The sequence below is a fragment of the Cydia strobilella genome, chromosome 17 (assembly GCF_947568885.1).
Source record: "Cydia strobilella chromosome 17, ilCydStro3.1, whole genome shotgun sequence".
In the NCBI taxonomy this organism is placed as follows: Eukaryota; Metazoa; Arthropoda; class Insecta; order Lepidoptera; family Tortricidae; genus Cydia; species Cydia strobilella.
In genome coordinates, this window is record NC_086057.1 from 9,104,367 (window position 1) to 9,118,460 (window position 14,094).

The 14,094-nt window shown below is 40.9% G+C and overlaps 1 protein-coding gene across 1 annotated transcript in view; it reads left to right on the plus strand.

The window, feature by feature from the left end:
- The window catches only part of LOC134748946 (bumetanide-sensitive sodium-(potassium)-chloride cotransporter), a 55,969-nt gene that overhangs the window by 37,254 nt on the left and 4,621 nt on the right, over window positions 1–14,094 (plus strand). Inside the window, exons 9-17 of the mRNA XM_063683814.1 lie at window positions 6,656–6,880; window positions 7,475–7,706; window positions 7,914–8,035; window positions 8,516–8,651; window positions 9,509–9,720; window positions 10,127–10,368; window positions 11,130–11,350; window positions 11,623–11,789; window positions 12,421–12,578. Coding sequence (XP_063539884.1) covers window positions 6,656–6,880; window positions 7,475–7,706; window positions 7,914–8,035; window positions 8,516–8,651; window positions 9,509–9,720; window positions 10,127–10,368; window positions 11,130–11,350; window positions 11,623–11,789; window positions 12,421–12,578 — 1,715 coding nt within the window. The remainder of the gene's footprint in view (window positions 1–6,655; window positions 6,881–7,474; window positions 7,707–7,913; window positions 8,036–8,515; window positions 8,652–9,508; window positions 9,721–10,126; window positions 10,369–11,129; window positions 11,351–11,622; window positions 11,790–12,420; window positions 12,579–14,094) is intronic.

Consider the following 14,094-nt stretch of genomic DNA (forward strand, 5'->3'; position numbering starts at 1 on the left):
GTATAGTGCTACATAAAATATAGCAGAAATTAAATAAAATGGAACTAAAAAAATCCATACTAAATTGTTGCCATGCAGAGTTGGGCAAAAATTATCTATTTACGAATACCTAGGAAGATAACTAAATCATAATTTATTTGAAATAACTAAATAGTCCGTCATTTGTTATTTTGAATTTATCTAGATCAGTTTCATTTTTGTCTAGATAAATTAGTTGGGATTTTAAATAAAAGATGAATGTCAGTAGTACAGTGTCAGTGTGACGGTTTGACCCGACGTGACATTCTATATATAAATTTTATATTATTAGCTTACTTCAATAACAATCGAGGCCAGTTATCTTCATCTAGATAATTTATCTAAATAAAAAAGTTGTCAAAGTTGTGATTGAATTTATCTTCGAATAAATTTATTTGAAATGATTTTATTTCAAATAATTATCTAGATAAGAAATTATCTAGATAACGCCCAACTCTGTTGCCATGTTTAAGCATTTTACGTCAAAAATATGACAGTTACGTAGGAAGTGGCGCCCTCAATAATTTTCTACAATTTATTGTCGGACTACAAGTAAATTCCTCACTGTTAGGATCATTATGCAACCGAAGACGATGTTGAAGTAAAGATTAAAATTTCGGAAATCTTTTCAGTTTGGTAATTGTTTGGTAGATTTTTGTTTAAATGCAATGTTGATATAGTATAAACTTTCTTAAATGATTTTTACGCCTCAAACCCTAATCTGTTAAACAAAAGACTTGTTTCTTTTGTTTAGCCTTTAACAACGCTACCGCTACGCTATTGACTGAACGGGAACAAACTCGTTTAAAAAGAAATTTTACCATCCCATTTATGTGGTTCAAATGCTCTATATTCTGAGGCCACATACAGGCAACCGTTCGACCTTCATTACCCAAACTCGTCATCTCAGAATGACCAGTTACATTTTGGACCTTAATACTATCACGATAGTTGCTTTTTAACGACATGGTTGCTTTGCTCGACACGCGACTAAGGCGCCTCTCCATAAACAATCATATTTTATTAATCATGAATCATATTTTATTAATTATTTAATTTTTATTCTTTTCTTTTTGACATGTTTCCTGTAACTTAGGTAATATTTTAGTAATACATATTTTAATTATTTTAATTTTTAAGTTTGTATTTTAATTTTAATTGATTTTTATGTTTTAAAGCTTTTATGAGCCATGTTGTTGCTTGAATTAAATGAATACAATACAAAACAATAAAAGAAACAAAGGCTTTTGTTTAACGGATTAGGGTCTGAGGCCTAGAAATCATTTGAGAAAATTCATACTATAATTAACGCAGTATAAATAACCGACTGATTTACGATTAGCTAGACTAGACTCCACCGCACAAGTGATTGACTCTTCACCACATACCTATTCAAAGAACATTGTACTGTAAAAAGTCTTATTGCAAACCGGCAGTAACGTAATTATATATTGAGTATTATAGGTAGTGTCTTTTTTTTACCCGAGTTTCATGGGTTAGCAGTTTATTAGCACGGGGACGTTGAAAGCGGACTCATTGAAACCAATTGGCCCTTTGAGTCACAGCTATTCCTAAAAGCACTTTGCTCGCTTTTGTAAATAAGGCAAAGTGTTTCTTGGTAACTGAAAAGTTATCTTCATGGATCTTAATTGCTGAGTTGCAATAATGTATGTACGTAAATCGGTCACTAAAAATATTAAACTAGTGTTCATATATACATACAAGATATATACAGTGGTACTACGTAAACGAAATTAATAACTAGCCTAAATCTAAAATAGGTCCTTGAGGTATTGTACCAAGGTTGCTGGCGGCATTTTCTCGCTGTATCGCAATGCTGATACGTTGTGCGAGGAAGCTGCCAGCTCTTCGGTCACCAGTTACATCAACCATACGCTTCGCGATTTCTGCAAACAACTTGTGCGCGCTGGGACCCCATAGACCTACAGGTATATATGATACTCTCTACCGAGGCTCTTATATTTATTGCGTTTTATAATTTCGGCGCTTTCCGCCGCTCCGCCCGCTTTTACCTATATATTAGTCGGTTGGAGGTAATTTGTCATTTGGAATCAAATTCGAAATGAAGTTCACCAATTAAATTACAAGGTTCTAATAAGTAGGTCAAAATGTTCGTAATATACTAACTACAGATAGACTATAGGCAGGTAGTTTTGGAACTAGTACAGTAATTAAGAATTTCTGGCATGAATGTATTGGAGATAAAGTGAACAGGTTGTAGCGGTCATGTTCGGAGCCGAGACTCATAGTTAAGACTTTTTTCTAATTTCTAATAGTATATATTTCTGGTCTCCGCTGACACCCACACTTGCTCGATAGATCAGTGAGATCGTTTCGATTTCATTGAGGTCATGACGTCATGCTACTCACGTGCTCAATTAATCTGCACAAATTTGACAAACAATGTGGTCATCAGTGTTTGTCTAATAACTTGCCTACTTAAGTTAATGAACTCTGTAGCATGCCGGTATTCACGTGATTGATAGAACAGATTAGCGAGTCCGGTTTGTAATTTGTGCGTCTACTCCTTAGAAAATGTACCTAACATACGAATGAAGTAAACATTCATTGATTTTCAAACTTCATGCTCCGTGCATCAAACGGTGACTCTGGTTGTCAAAAGTTCACGTTTTACAATCCAGTAACCACAAAATATAAGTATGTCTATGTAGGTAAAGTGGTCTTCTATTTCAGCCGTCAAACTACTACCTGAACTTTTTCTTAAATTTTACATCTCTTCTACAACCAATAACTCTTTGGAATAGGTAAAGTATAGGTTTTAAAGACGACATCTAATTAAGACACTCGTTTTCTTTTTTAACTAATAACTTAATAACTTTTTTAATTAAGCATTTAAAATAGCTTGGTTATACCGGGTATGGCCTGTAACACGAGCAATAATAATTAAAACATATAATGTACTTACTCCTCAAACGGTGACACTTTTGTTCAACAACTTTTAAAAATTATGAAGTCTTTAGAGTTCCTATTTTTCATACAAATTAAATCTTCAATGTACGCCATTATCATTGTAATCTATAGACGATACATTGCGTCTTAGAATAAACTTTAAAGTGTACTAATAATCAAATCACATGTTATTTTTAAAAGTCGCTGAACAAATGTTGGTATGAGGAATACAGCCTACAGTTAAATTTTTTGCTCGTATTAACCGGATGTCTTTTAGATTACGTCAACACCCGATCGACCTGATTGTCTTACAGAACTTTGATTATGATAATACCGGTAAAGATACAGATCGCATATCGCATCTTATCTTCAGACATATCGGCACTTCTTTAAAAAAAAAACCCGTATCTTGCTCTGTCAATCAAAAGAAAAATATGGTGTATGGGATGCATACAGTGTGGAAAGAATCAATGGGCCTTGGAGGAAAAGTACGTCAAAACCTTAAGTTAGCTCATTTTGCTTAAAGGAAACATTCTTTTATTTTTGAAAATTATTATTCAAAGATTTTTAATTTCTTTTTTTTTTCAATTTTGCTTGTCTAAAAATATTCTCGAATACTACCTAAGTAAGTATTCGATTTTATGAATATTTTGTACGACAGACGAGTGTAAGGCCTAATGTTTCTTGGAAATGTTATCATTATCATTAACATTAACTGTATCGAATAGTAGAATAAAATAGCGTTTTTTTTGTCGGTTCGATTCCATGGTGATACAAGCGAATTTCAAAAAATCTTTGAATGCCGTTTTGTTTCTTTTTAAAAATAAAAGAATGTTTCCTTAAGGCACTTTCCCTCCAGGGCCCATTCATTCTTTCCACACTGTATAGAGTTCTTTCAACTTTGAGTAGCGAGATTTTTTCAAAGTAGTGCCGATATGTATCTTCAGACAATCGGAGAAGATTAATACTTAATAAATTAATAATTGCATTTAAGTATTTAACTTCAGGTGTACAAATGGTCGATATATTACTATATATTTTCTGACTTTTAAGCGTTCTGTACTCACCACCAAGTTACGAGTACATGTAAGTTAAATAGTCCTTGTTTTAAGAACAAATCGTTAACTCATATAGGTATATTTGTAAATCCTAACTTTCAACATGAGGGTTTTTTTTTTGTTATGTGTACGACCTTTCTAGGCCACTCCAGGCCATCACCCCGACTGGTCCAAGTGGCAACAATGTGATGAAATTAGCGTAGCCCCGGGGAACGATGCTCTACACATGGTTGTCATCGATCTGTTTGTTTGTCGACCCCGCCACGTGCCGGCGATCGACGATCGAATCGACTACCACCTATAACAAGTATATGGTATATAGTCACCTTCACAGGATCTCACTTGATCTCACTATCGAACTATCCTAAACCATAGAGTAACTTATACATACTATGCCTTAAACAGTTTTTTGACAAGTTTTCACTATGACATTGATGCATTACTGCGGTTTGTTTTTGTGATATTTGCCTCTGTTCCGATTTTCGTGTTTCACGGTAGGCCATGTGTTTGTGCTAGTGACGCCCTCTACGCAGAGTTTTGCGTAATATTTCCTTTAAAAGCCGAGCTACCGAAAGACTCCACATTGAACCAAGAGCAAAGTTAGTTTAGAAATGAAAGCTAATAACTGATGATTATCTACGTACCTATCTATTTAACTACAATTACTTGGTCAAAATAGGCGGACTGAATTCAACTTTGTCCATAAGCGTAGAGAAAGTAGTATTTCCACGCAACAGGATAAAATATACTCTTGTAGGTAGATACGCATGCACTGTTTACGATAAAGAAGATTTTTAGAGGTCAGATGATAGCCAATATCCGATATTGGCACAAAACCTTGTCTTCTGATTATTACTTCAGTTTAGGCTATTTTATTTATACGTAATCTACTGTTTTTTTTTGTAACGTCATGAATTTTTTTTCTTTGGTTTCTTGCGCACTATTATTATATGTTGACTCGTTGCATCGTAGAATTTATGTACTCTCGTAAAAGACGTATTTGCAGACGTCACTGTACATGAGCAATGCTTCAAATTCTAGAAACACCCGCTTAGACCGCTTAGACGGGATTAACTTTATTCATTCATGATACACCTTCGTGAATACTAAATGGTAATTGTGTGTGTGTCAGTTTTTTTAGATGTCGAGTAATTTTCCTCGCAACTACTGGCATTTATTTAACCATAAGTAGGTACCAACCCTTAGGGTAAGTTACTAAGATACAGTAGATATAGTATACTACACTAATTTATTAGATCTTTGTGATTGTTTTTTTTTACTCCTCACCTAGGTATTAGGAAGTTCAATTGGGTATGATTTGCATGCCTCAAATACCCCACATGAACTTATTCCAATTGAAACAAATTGAGTGAAACATAAACATCTCCTATAGAGAGTCAAATATTTAACCCCTAAATTTGCAAACGCCTTCGCCGAACGTAATTATACAACATCGTATCGATTGATTAAAGCCAATTGAGTCGAAGTGGCAACGAGTGACTCATCGAAGTACAATCTATTTCAAGAACGCACAGAAATAATTCCTGAAATCGACATTGGTTTCCGAATTATTGGGACGCTTCATCATCGGTACGATGTTATGTTATGACGCTCCATGACACAGAAACTGTAACGTAGATATTTGGGTCACGGCTGTAAGTGTGTATCAGCGTCAAATTTACAGGAGCGGTCAGGATGTTATGTAGCGATGTTCAAATATACTGAAACAAGGTATGTGTTGTCAAGGCCTTAGATAGACCGTAGTTCTTCTTATATGCCATATTGCATCCTAGAGCTTGTTCTTATTTCAATTGTAAATACGTACCACCATGGGCACCATGTTGATATATGTACAAGCGTTGACCCTATATACCATGCAGGTATCAAACACTGTAATCTATGGCAACTATGGATATTTCCCGTCCTTTATATAGTCGTGTCTACTGCTGGTGCTGAGGCATACATTTATGTAGATGGTAAAACATTTATTAGGTATCTTCCGCTCTGGCCACGTGGTCCTACTCCCTTTGTCCTACCAATCGGACCACATGAACTTTTTTTTCCGATTAGTTCGATCAATCGGACTACCAGGAATTGTAATTCCGCTTCGTCCTACCCGGATCACATGAACTTTTTTTTTCTATTAGTTCGAGTAATCGGACTACAAGGAATTGTAATTCCGCTTCGTCCTACCGATCGGACCAAATGAACTCATTTGATCACAAAGGACCCTAGTCCCTATCCCCGACCCGACCCGAGGCCCTAGTCTATATCATTCATTACATTTTTTTTTCTTATTTTAATGTAATGTAATACAATATCGTCCAATAAAATATGTCGGTTACTGTTTTGGTCGCAGTCCACTTAACACACTCCTCCTCGCTTCGCTCGTCGTCGCATCTATCTAGGCTCAAGAAAATGATATTTTCAATAGTCCGATTAGGTAATCGGACCAAGCGGCAAAAAAGTTTATGTGGTCCGATTGGTAGGACAAAGGCAGGTAGGACCACGTGGCCAGAGGGGTATATTCGGGAGCTAGGACAAACATAATCATCATGACATGACAATCACAACAAGCCACATAACACGTCTAGGAACTTAGTATTGGTTTTCTTAACTATTAAAAAATAATTTTCTTTTGCCCATAGGATCCAGCGTCAGCTATCCCGAAAGGCACGCTGCTATCCCTGCTCATTTCCATGATAAGCTACGCCCTGATGGTCCTATTCTCCGGTGGTGGCGCTCTGCGAGATGCTAGTGGCAACATAACCGATCTCATAATTGACAATGGCACCTTTATAGACCTGGGAACTGTCTCCGACTGTGCCAACACTACAGGTGGATGTCCGCATGGACTGCACAATGATTATTCCGTAAGTTAAGTTAATATCATATCTTTTCAAGTTAACGTTTAATTTTGACATTCTTGTCACAAATTGATATCATTGAAATGTTTATGTTAAAGTAACTAAGATATATCATTGTAGCTCCCTCTTGAGGTTATTAAAGCTGAATGAAGTCACCCTTAACAATAAAAATAAATAAGTACATAAGTACACATAATACATCTATGAGTACCGATGTTCGGTGGCTAAATCAGACTTACATACATCAGTTATCAGACGGATAGTTATCGGTCCACGTCGGAAACACATAAACAGAGTTCGGACAAATTATCGCAAAATTAAATATGGTATGGAACAGGATAAAAAAAGTTGAACAATTTTGAACTGCAGTTTTGAGTATAATCTGGAAATTTTATTTAAAAATACTGTACATAATAGGAGTTTAATAAATATTGTCCTATTTTGAGATATAAATGATTTTTGATGGTTGTGCGATGATTTGTCCGATCATTGCACATAAAATATTGTCTGATGTAGATGTCTCGAGTTTGGCTCCGATAGTATCTACTGAGCTTTATTAACCTGGGTATTGACTACTAACAAATATGCTTGTGTTGCCAGGTTATGCAACTGATGTCAGCATGGGGCCCCCTGATCTACGGGGGCTGCTGGGCGGCGACGCTGTCCACCGCGCTGACCAACCTGCTGTCAGTCCCGCGACTGATCCAGGCTCTGGGCGTGGACCGCATCTACCCTGGCCTCATCTTCTTCTCCAAGGGCTACGGGAAGCATGGCGAGCCTTACCGCGGATACGTGCTCACGTTTTTGGTTTCACTTATATTCTTACTTATTGGTGAGTTTTGTATGATAAAGAATAATCAAAGTCACGCATAAAATTCTAGTGAACTTAAATGTAATTGCGATTACCTGCGAACGGTTGGTGCAATCGACCCTAACATACTGGTAACGCAATTACCCTAACCTAATCTAACGATAAAACTTAAAAAATAAAGATGTCGCTGAAATTTTTCCGGGTTTTCATGTTATATTTGTCCTTCAGCTGACCTGAACACCATCGCACCACTGATCTCCAATTTCTACCTGGCCTCGTACGCGCTCATCAACTTCTGTACCTTCCACGCGGCACTCGTGCGCCCGCTGGGCTGGCGCCCTACTTTCAGGGTAAGAATCTCTAAACAAACCTTATCAAACAAACCCAAGTCTATACCTAGGTCATACACGCGATTCTGTAGCCAATTACTAGGCCCTTAAGTACTAAAATTGCTCGAACTTGAGCCATCGCATACACGAAAGTAGTTCTCAATTTGTCACAATGGATCTCAAATACTTAAAGAATTATATCAGCAATTTTCATTGATTCCTATTTGGATAGACATTCGATAGTCGTTACAAATTACGATTGAGAATGTGACTCACTCGTGACATGTGCTTGCATGAATCAATGTCTCACACGTAATGTTTACATCTTTTTAATTTTCCTTGTAATGCTAGTATGTAAGTTTATCACAAAAATAAATGATTTATGATTTATACTGTGTACTGAAACTACTCCAAGCGTATAGTTTGGTACCTACTAGCTAGCGTTTTCTCAGAAGAGACGCAGAAAAATAACCAATAACCAGCAAATTCTCTCGGTTGCAGTTCTACAACATGTGGATATCGCTGGCCGGGTTCCTGATGTGCGTGGCCATCATGTTGCTTATCAGCTGGAAAATGTCACTCATCACCTTCGCCATCTTCCTGACGCTCTATCTCATCGTGCATTACCGGAAGCCGGGTACGCACTGCTACTGAAGACGTTTTAAAAATTCATTCGACGTCAAGCCTAAATACTCGTATTGACACGGAGACGCCAAAATATAGGTTTTTGGAATTGTTTTTGAAAATGAATGTTACGATAAATAGCTAACCAATGGCAGCGATACAGAAGCAATAGTTCTACCTCTACCCAACTGCTTTGACTTCTTCTTATACCTACCTACGTATAAACTACAACAGGCCAATTGAAGTAAACTTTGAATTTTGGTGCTTCTCACATTCGCCAAGTATAGAACCCGTCAAACTTTTGACTGATTTATATTAGGCATGTTTATCTGCGGAAAGCCCGCAATTACTAAAATAACTTACTGTTGATCGATTCTATATCGGTTTCCGAGTAAACGAATAACTTCCTAAACCTCATAATGCACTCACTTCCGAAATTACAAACAAAACCCTAAATTTAGTATTGTAAAGTTCAAATTACCTAGTTAGTAGTTACCTATTGACATTGGCCAGTTGAGGCCAGTTCATTCTAGGCATCAATTTAAAGTTCTAAGTCCCCTCAAAAGCGAGGTTTAGACTAGCAAGAACTTGCATGCAATTCTCATTACATTGCGGTATCTGATAAACATTGTGAATGCAGTTTACCTTAGTAGTCAACAATGTAACGTAAATTGCATGCAAGTTCTTGCTAAACCTCGCTTTAGGTTTGATAGAACAGAGGCACAAGTGCACCGCCATTGAGTTACACCTCACTAGAATAGTCCTTCATCTCGAACTCTTCTGAATGCCAGAATTTTTTAGGATGAACAATTTTGCTATTTAGGGTTTTATAAAACTTAGGCAATATTTGGCCTCAACTGCTTGTTGTAGACGTAAATTGGGGCAGCAGTACCCAAGCTCAGATGTACAAGACGGCGCTATCGAGTGCGCACAACTTGGCCCGCACCGGGGAACACGTGAAGAACTATTGGCCGCAGCTGTTGGTGCTGGCTGGTCGGCCGCAGGCTCGCCCGGCGCTCATAGATCTCGGTCATCTCATCACAAAGGCTGGCTCGTTGATGATTGTCGGAGACGTAACGCAGGTTAGTCTTGAAATTTGAGTAGTTAGGCTGGTTTAAAAAGAGAACGGCTGGCAGCAGCAAAGTAAAGCTGGCGGGCGATGACGATAAATATACTCGTCGCGTCAGGTTAGTGTAACGTTAAAAACAACAGGCACAATTGCTATTTACCACAAATCTTTCAACTAAAATAAGTCTCTAAATACTACCATCAGATCTATGTTTTTGGAGTAGTAGCATTAGTAGGCGTAATTAGTATCTAGTGACAAAAAGCCAGGTCAAAAGTTGTTGTCCCACATAATTACTAAAATAGTTAGATTTTCGTCCCAGCTCTAAAATGGACACCATTAAAAAGTATTCTCTCATATGCCTCTTATTTAGTAGTGAATTATAGAAACTTTTCATTACAAGAGCATTCAAACCATTCCAGGGCAAGCTATCGTACAAGGAGCGCAGCGCTCGTACCCGCTCCAACGACGAGTGGCTCCGAGGGCGCAAGATCAAGGCGTTCAGCGCCGGCGTGCACGGCTTCAACTTCGAGCAGGGTGCGCGGGCACTCATACAGGCGGCTGGGGTTGGCCGGCTGTCGCCGAATGTGATGCTTATGGGATACAAGGCGGACTGGGCCACGGCGCCCGCCAGCGATCTTGAGGCTTACTTCAATGTACTACAGTAAGTTACCTTATTACATTTAAAACTTCGCGTTTTGAACACATATTAAATCACATTTATCGGCAACTTGGGGACCAGTGATCCAGAAGTTAAAGCCAAGGGATCTATCTTCGGATGTGTGCGTGGATGTTGTGAGTGTTGCGTGTCGGACTATTGACAATGCTTGTTTGCCACCGATGTGGTATAAAAAAATTAACATTTATGTGTAGTGGGTGGTTTGAAAATGTGATGTCTGTAGCCCAAACTTTTTCATACACTTTTCGTCGTGTAGCGTGTAGTCACACAAATCTCTGTTTTGACATTTTGCTGGGACGTCAGTTAGCCGCGATCACGACCAGTGAAAACTGTGTCACAACGTGTCACAACGTCGGTAAATAAAGGTAACTAAATAAATTCGCGATATTACTTCGACTTTTGGAAATCGAAAACATCTCTGAGAATCTCAAAGGGGTCCCGGTGATATAGAAAAATCTGAGCTTTCACTAAAATTAAAATTAAAGTTGGGCTTTTGAAAAATCGGCTAAAACTCTTACGAGAATGAACAAAAAAGTTTCCTGTGTGCATTGAAGTGTCAATAGTAATGGGAGGGAGCTACTTTACTTTGCATCTGTAAGAGCTAAACTGTAACCTATCCAGTTAAAAACTATGTGGGTTAACAAATATTATATCCAAGACAGTTACAGAGTACAGTTGTTTTCAAGAGTCAAGTTTTTCTGTCCATACCAGATTTAATGGAGTTTATAAACGTATTTTTTTTACAGCACGGCATTCGAGAACCGTCTAGCGGTTGCGATCCTCCGTGTGGCCGGCGGACTGGACTACGGGCCGGTGACGGCGGAGGACGCGCCGGTCACGGGACTCACGGCCACTTCCAGCGGCAGTGGGGACCTCCGTGTGCGCTCGCCCAATGTCATGATGCACGCTGACTCCGACCTCGACATACGGGGAGATTCACAGCCTTCCAGCAGGCATAATCTGCAGAGTAAGCAATTTAACTGCCTTAATATAACAAGTGACAAATGTACATTTGGTCCATAAAATCTACATCACACAATCATATTCTGCAAAGAGAGCTAAAAAACATCTGCCTGCTACCTTTGCTCCCACATGCTCTCCTTGACAGGGACTTTATACTTGTTGATAGAGGTGTGAATGTAACAGAGGTATCAGGTTAAAGTTTTTAACCTAGAACAGCAAAATTGAGACTTATGTGAACGGCAACATAGAAATTTAAGGAGGTTTTTGACATTGCAGGTTTGTTGACTATGACTACTTCGCGATCTTTCACGATTTCGGAGGGCAAAGAGAACGGCAAGAAGAAGCCGATGGATATCCATCGGCAAATCGTCTATAAGGCATCCAGCGGCGTGGAGCTCTCTAAGGATCAACTTTCACAAATGACCATTTTTCAGAAGAAGCAGGTTAGCATTAAAATTGGTTGTCATCACATAAGCACCAGTCACACCTAGTTACAGTCTCGCACGCTTTTGCACCAAAGTTGGTACCTAATTAGTATCTAGTAGGTAAGTAACTAACCAGCACCAATTTTAACAAGAAAAGAAACACATATAACAAGATGTAACACCTCGGATAGATAAAAATATAAATATACCTACTGATGACTTCGGATTTAAGAAAATTTCAACATTGAAAAAGGTACAATACAAACACATTATTCTAAATTAAAGTGTGAATGAAAATCTTTCCAATTTATGTAGGAATCCGATGCCTAAAGCTAACAGTCGTGGAAACAAACTTCTTGATAATGCACAAATTATTACACAGCGGTATTTCTTTATTGCACCATGGTAATTACAAGATGTTAAAAACATGTAAAAAGTATCTCATGGACCCGGAACGGGTATGGCAGGTAAAACTTAAAACTAGGACTAGTGCTAATATAAATATTAAATTAATAAAAATTATAATTATTTACACAGTAACATTAGTTGGTACAAATATCGGAATCATTTAAAAAATCGTCAACTGCATAATAGTTTTTATTAATAAGAATTCTGAAGAAATGCTGTCTATAACAAGTTAATTTTGCAGGAATCAGGTACTCTTGACGTATGGTGGTTGTACGACGACGGCGGTCTGACGATCCTGCTGCCGTACATCCTGTCGCAGCGCACTGCGTGGTCACACTGCAAGCTGCGCGTGTTCGCGCTCGCCAACCGCCGCCACGAGCTCGAGCTAGAGGAGAGGAAGTGAGTGTGTTACAGGAGTGTGAGGTGTACGACGGCAGGCTGACCCTGCTGCCGTACATCCTGTCGCAGCGCACTGCGTGGTCGCACTGCAGGCTGCGCGTGTTCGCGCTCGCCAACCGCCGCCACGAGCTCGAGCTAGAGGAGAGGAAGTGAGTGTGTTACAGGAGTGTGAGGTGTACGACGGCAGGCTGACCCTGCTGCCGTACATCCTGTCGCAGCGCACTGCGTGGTCGCACTGCAAGCTGCGCGTGTTCGCGCTCGCCAACCGCCGCCACGAGCTCGAGCTAGAGGAGAGGAAGTGAGTGTGTTACAGGAGTGTGAGGTGTACGACGGCAGGCTGACCCTGCTGCCGTACATCCTGTCGCAGCGCACTGCGTGGTCGCACTGCAAGCTGCGCGTGTTCGCGCTCGCCAACCGCCGCCACGAGCTCGAGCTAGAGGAGAGGAAGTGAGTGTGTTACAGGAGTGTGAGGTGTACGACGGCAGGCTGACCCTGCTGCCGTACATCCTGTCGCAGCGCACTGCGTGGTCGCACTGCAAGCTGCGCGTGTTCGCGCTCGCCAACCGCCGCCACGAGCTCGAGCTAGAGGAGAGGAAGTGAGTGTGTTACAGGAGTGTGAGGTGTACGACGGCAGGCTGACCCTGCTGCCGTACATCCTGTCGCAGCGCACTGCGTGGTCGCACTGCAAGCTGCGCGTGTTCGCGCTCGCCAACCGCCGCCACGAGCTCGAGCTAGAGGAGAGGAAGTGAGTGTGTTACAGGAGTGTGAGGTGTACGACGGCAGGCTGACCCTGTTGCCGTACATCCTGTCGCAGCGCACTGCGTGGTCGCACTGCAAGCTGCGCGTGTTCGCGCTCGCCAACCGCCGCCACGAGCTCGAGCTGGAGGAGAGGAAGTGAGTGTGTTACAGGAGTGTGAGGTGTACGACGGCAGGCTGACCCTGCTGCCGTACATCCTGTCGCAGCGCACTGCGTGGTCGCACTGCAAGCTGCGCGTGTTCGCGCTCGCCAACCGCCGCCACGAGCTCGAGCTAGAGGAGAGGAAGTGAGTGTGTTACAGGAGTGTGAGGTGTACGACGGCAGGCTGACCCTGCTGCCGTACATCCTGTCGCAGCGCACTGCGTGGTTGCACTGCAAGCTGCGCGTGTTCGCGCTCGCCAACCGCCGCCACGAGCTCGAGCTAGAGGAGAGGAAGTGAGTGTGTTACAGGAGTGTGAGGTGTACGACGGCAGGCTGACCCTGCTGCCGTACATCCTGTCGCAGCGCACTGCGTGGTCGCACTGCAAGCTGCGCGTGTTCGCGCTCGCCAACCGCCGCCACGAGCTCGAGCTAGAGGAGAGGAAGTGAGTGTGTTACAGGAGTGTGAGGTGTACGACGGCAGGCTGACCCTGTTGCCGTACATCCTGTCGCAGCGCACTGCGTGGTCGCACTGCAAGCTGCGCGTGTTCGCGCTCGCCAACCGCCGCCACGAGCTCGAGCTGGAGGAGAGGAAGTGAGTGTGTTACAGGAGTGTGAGGT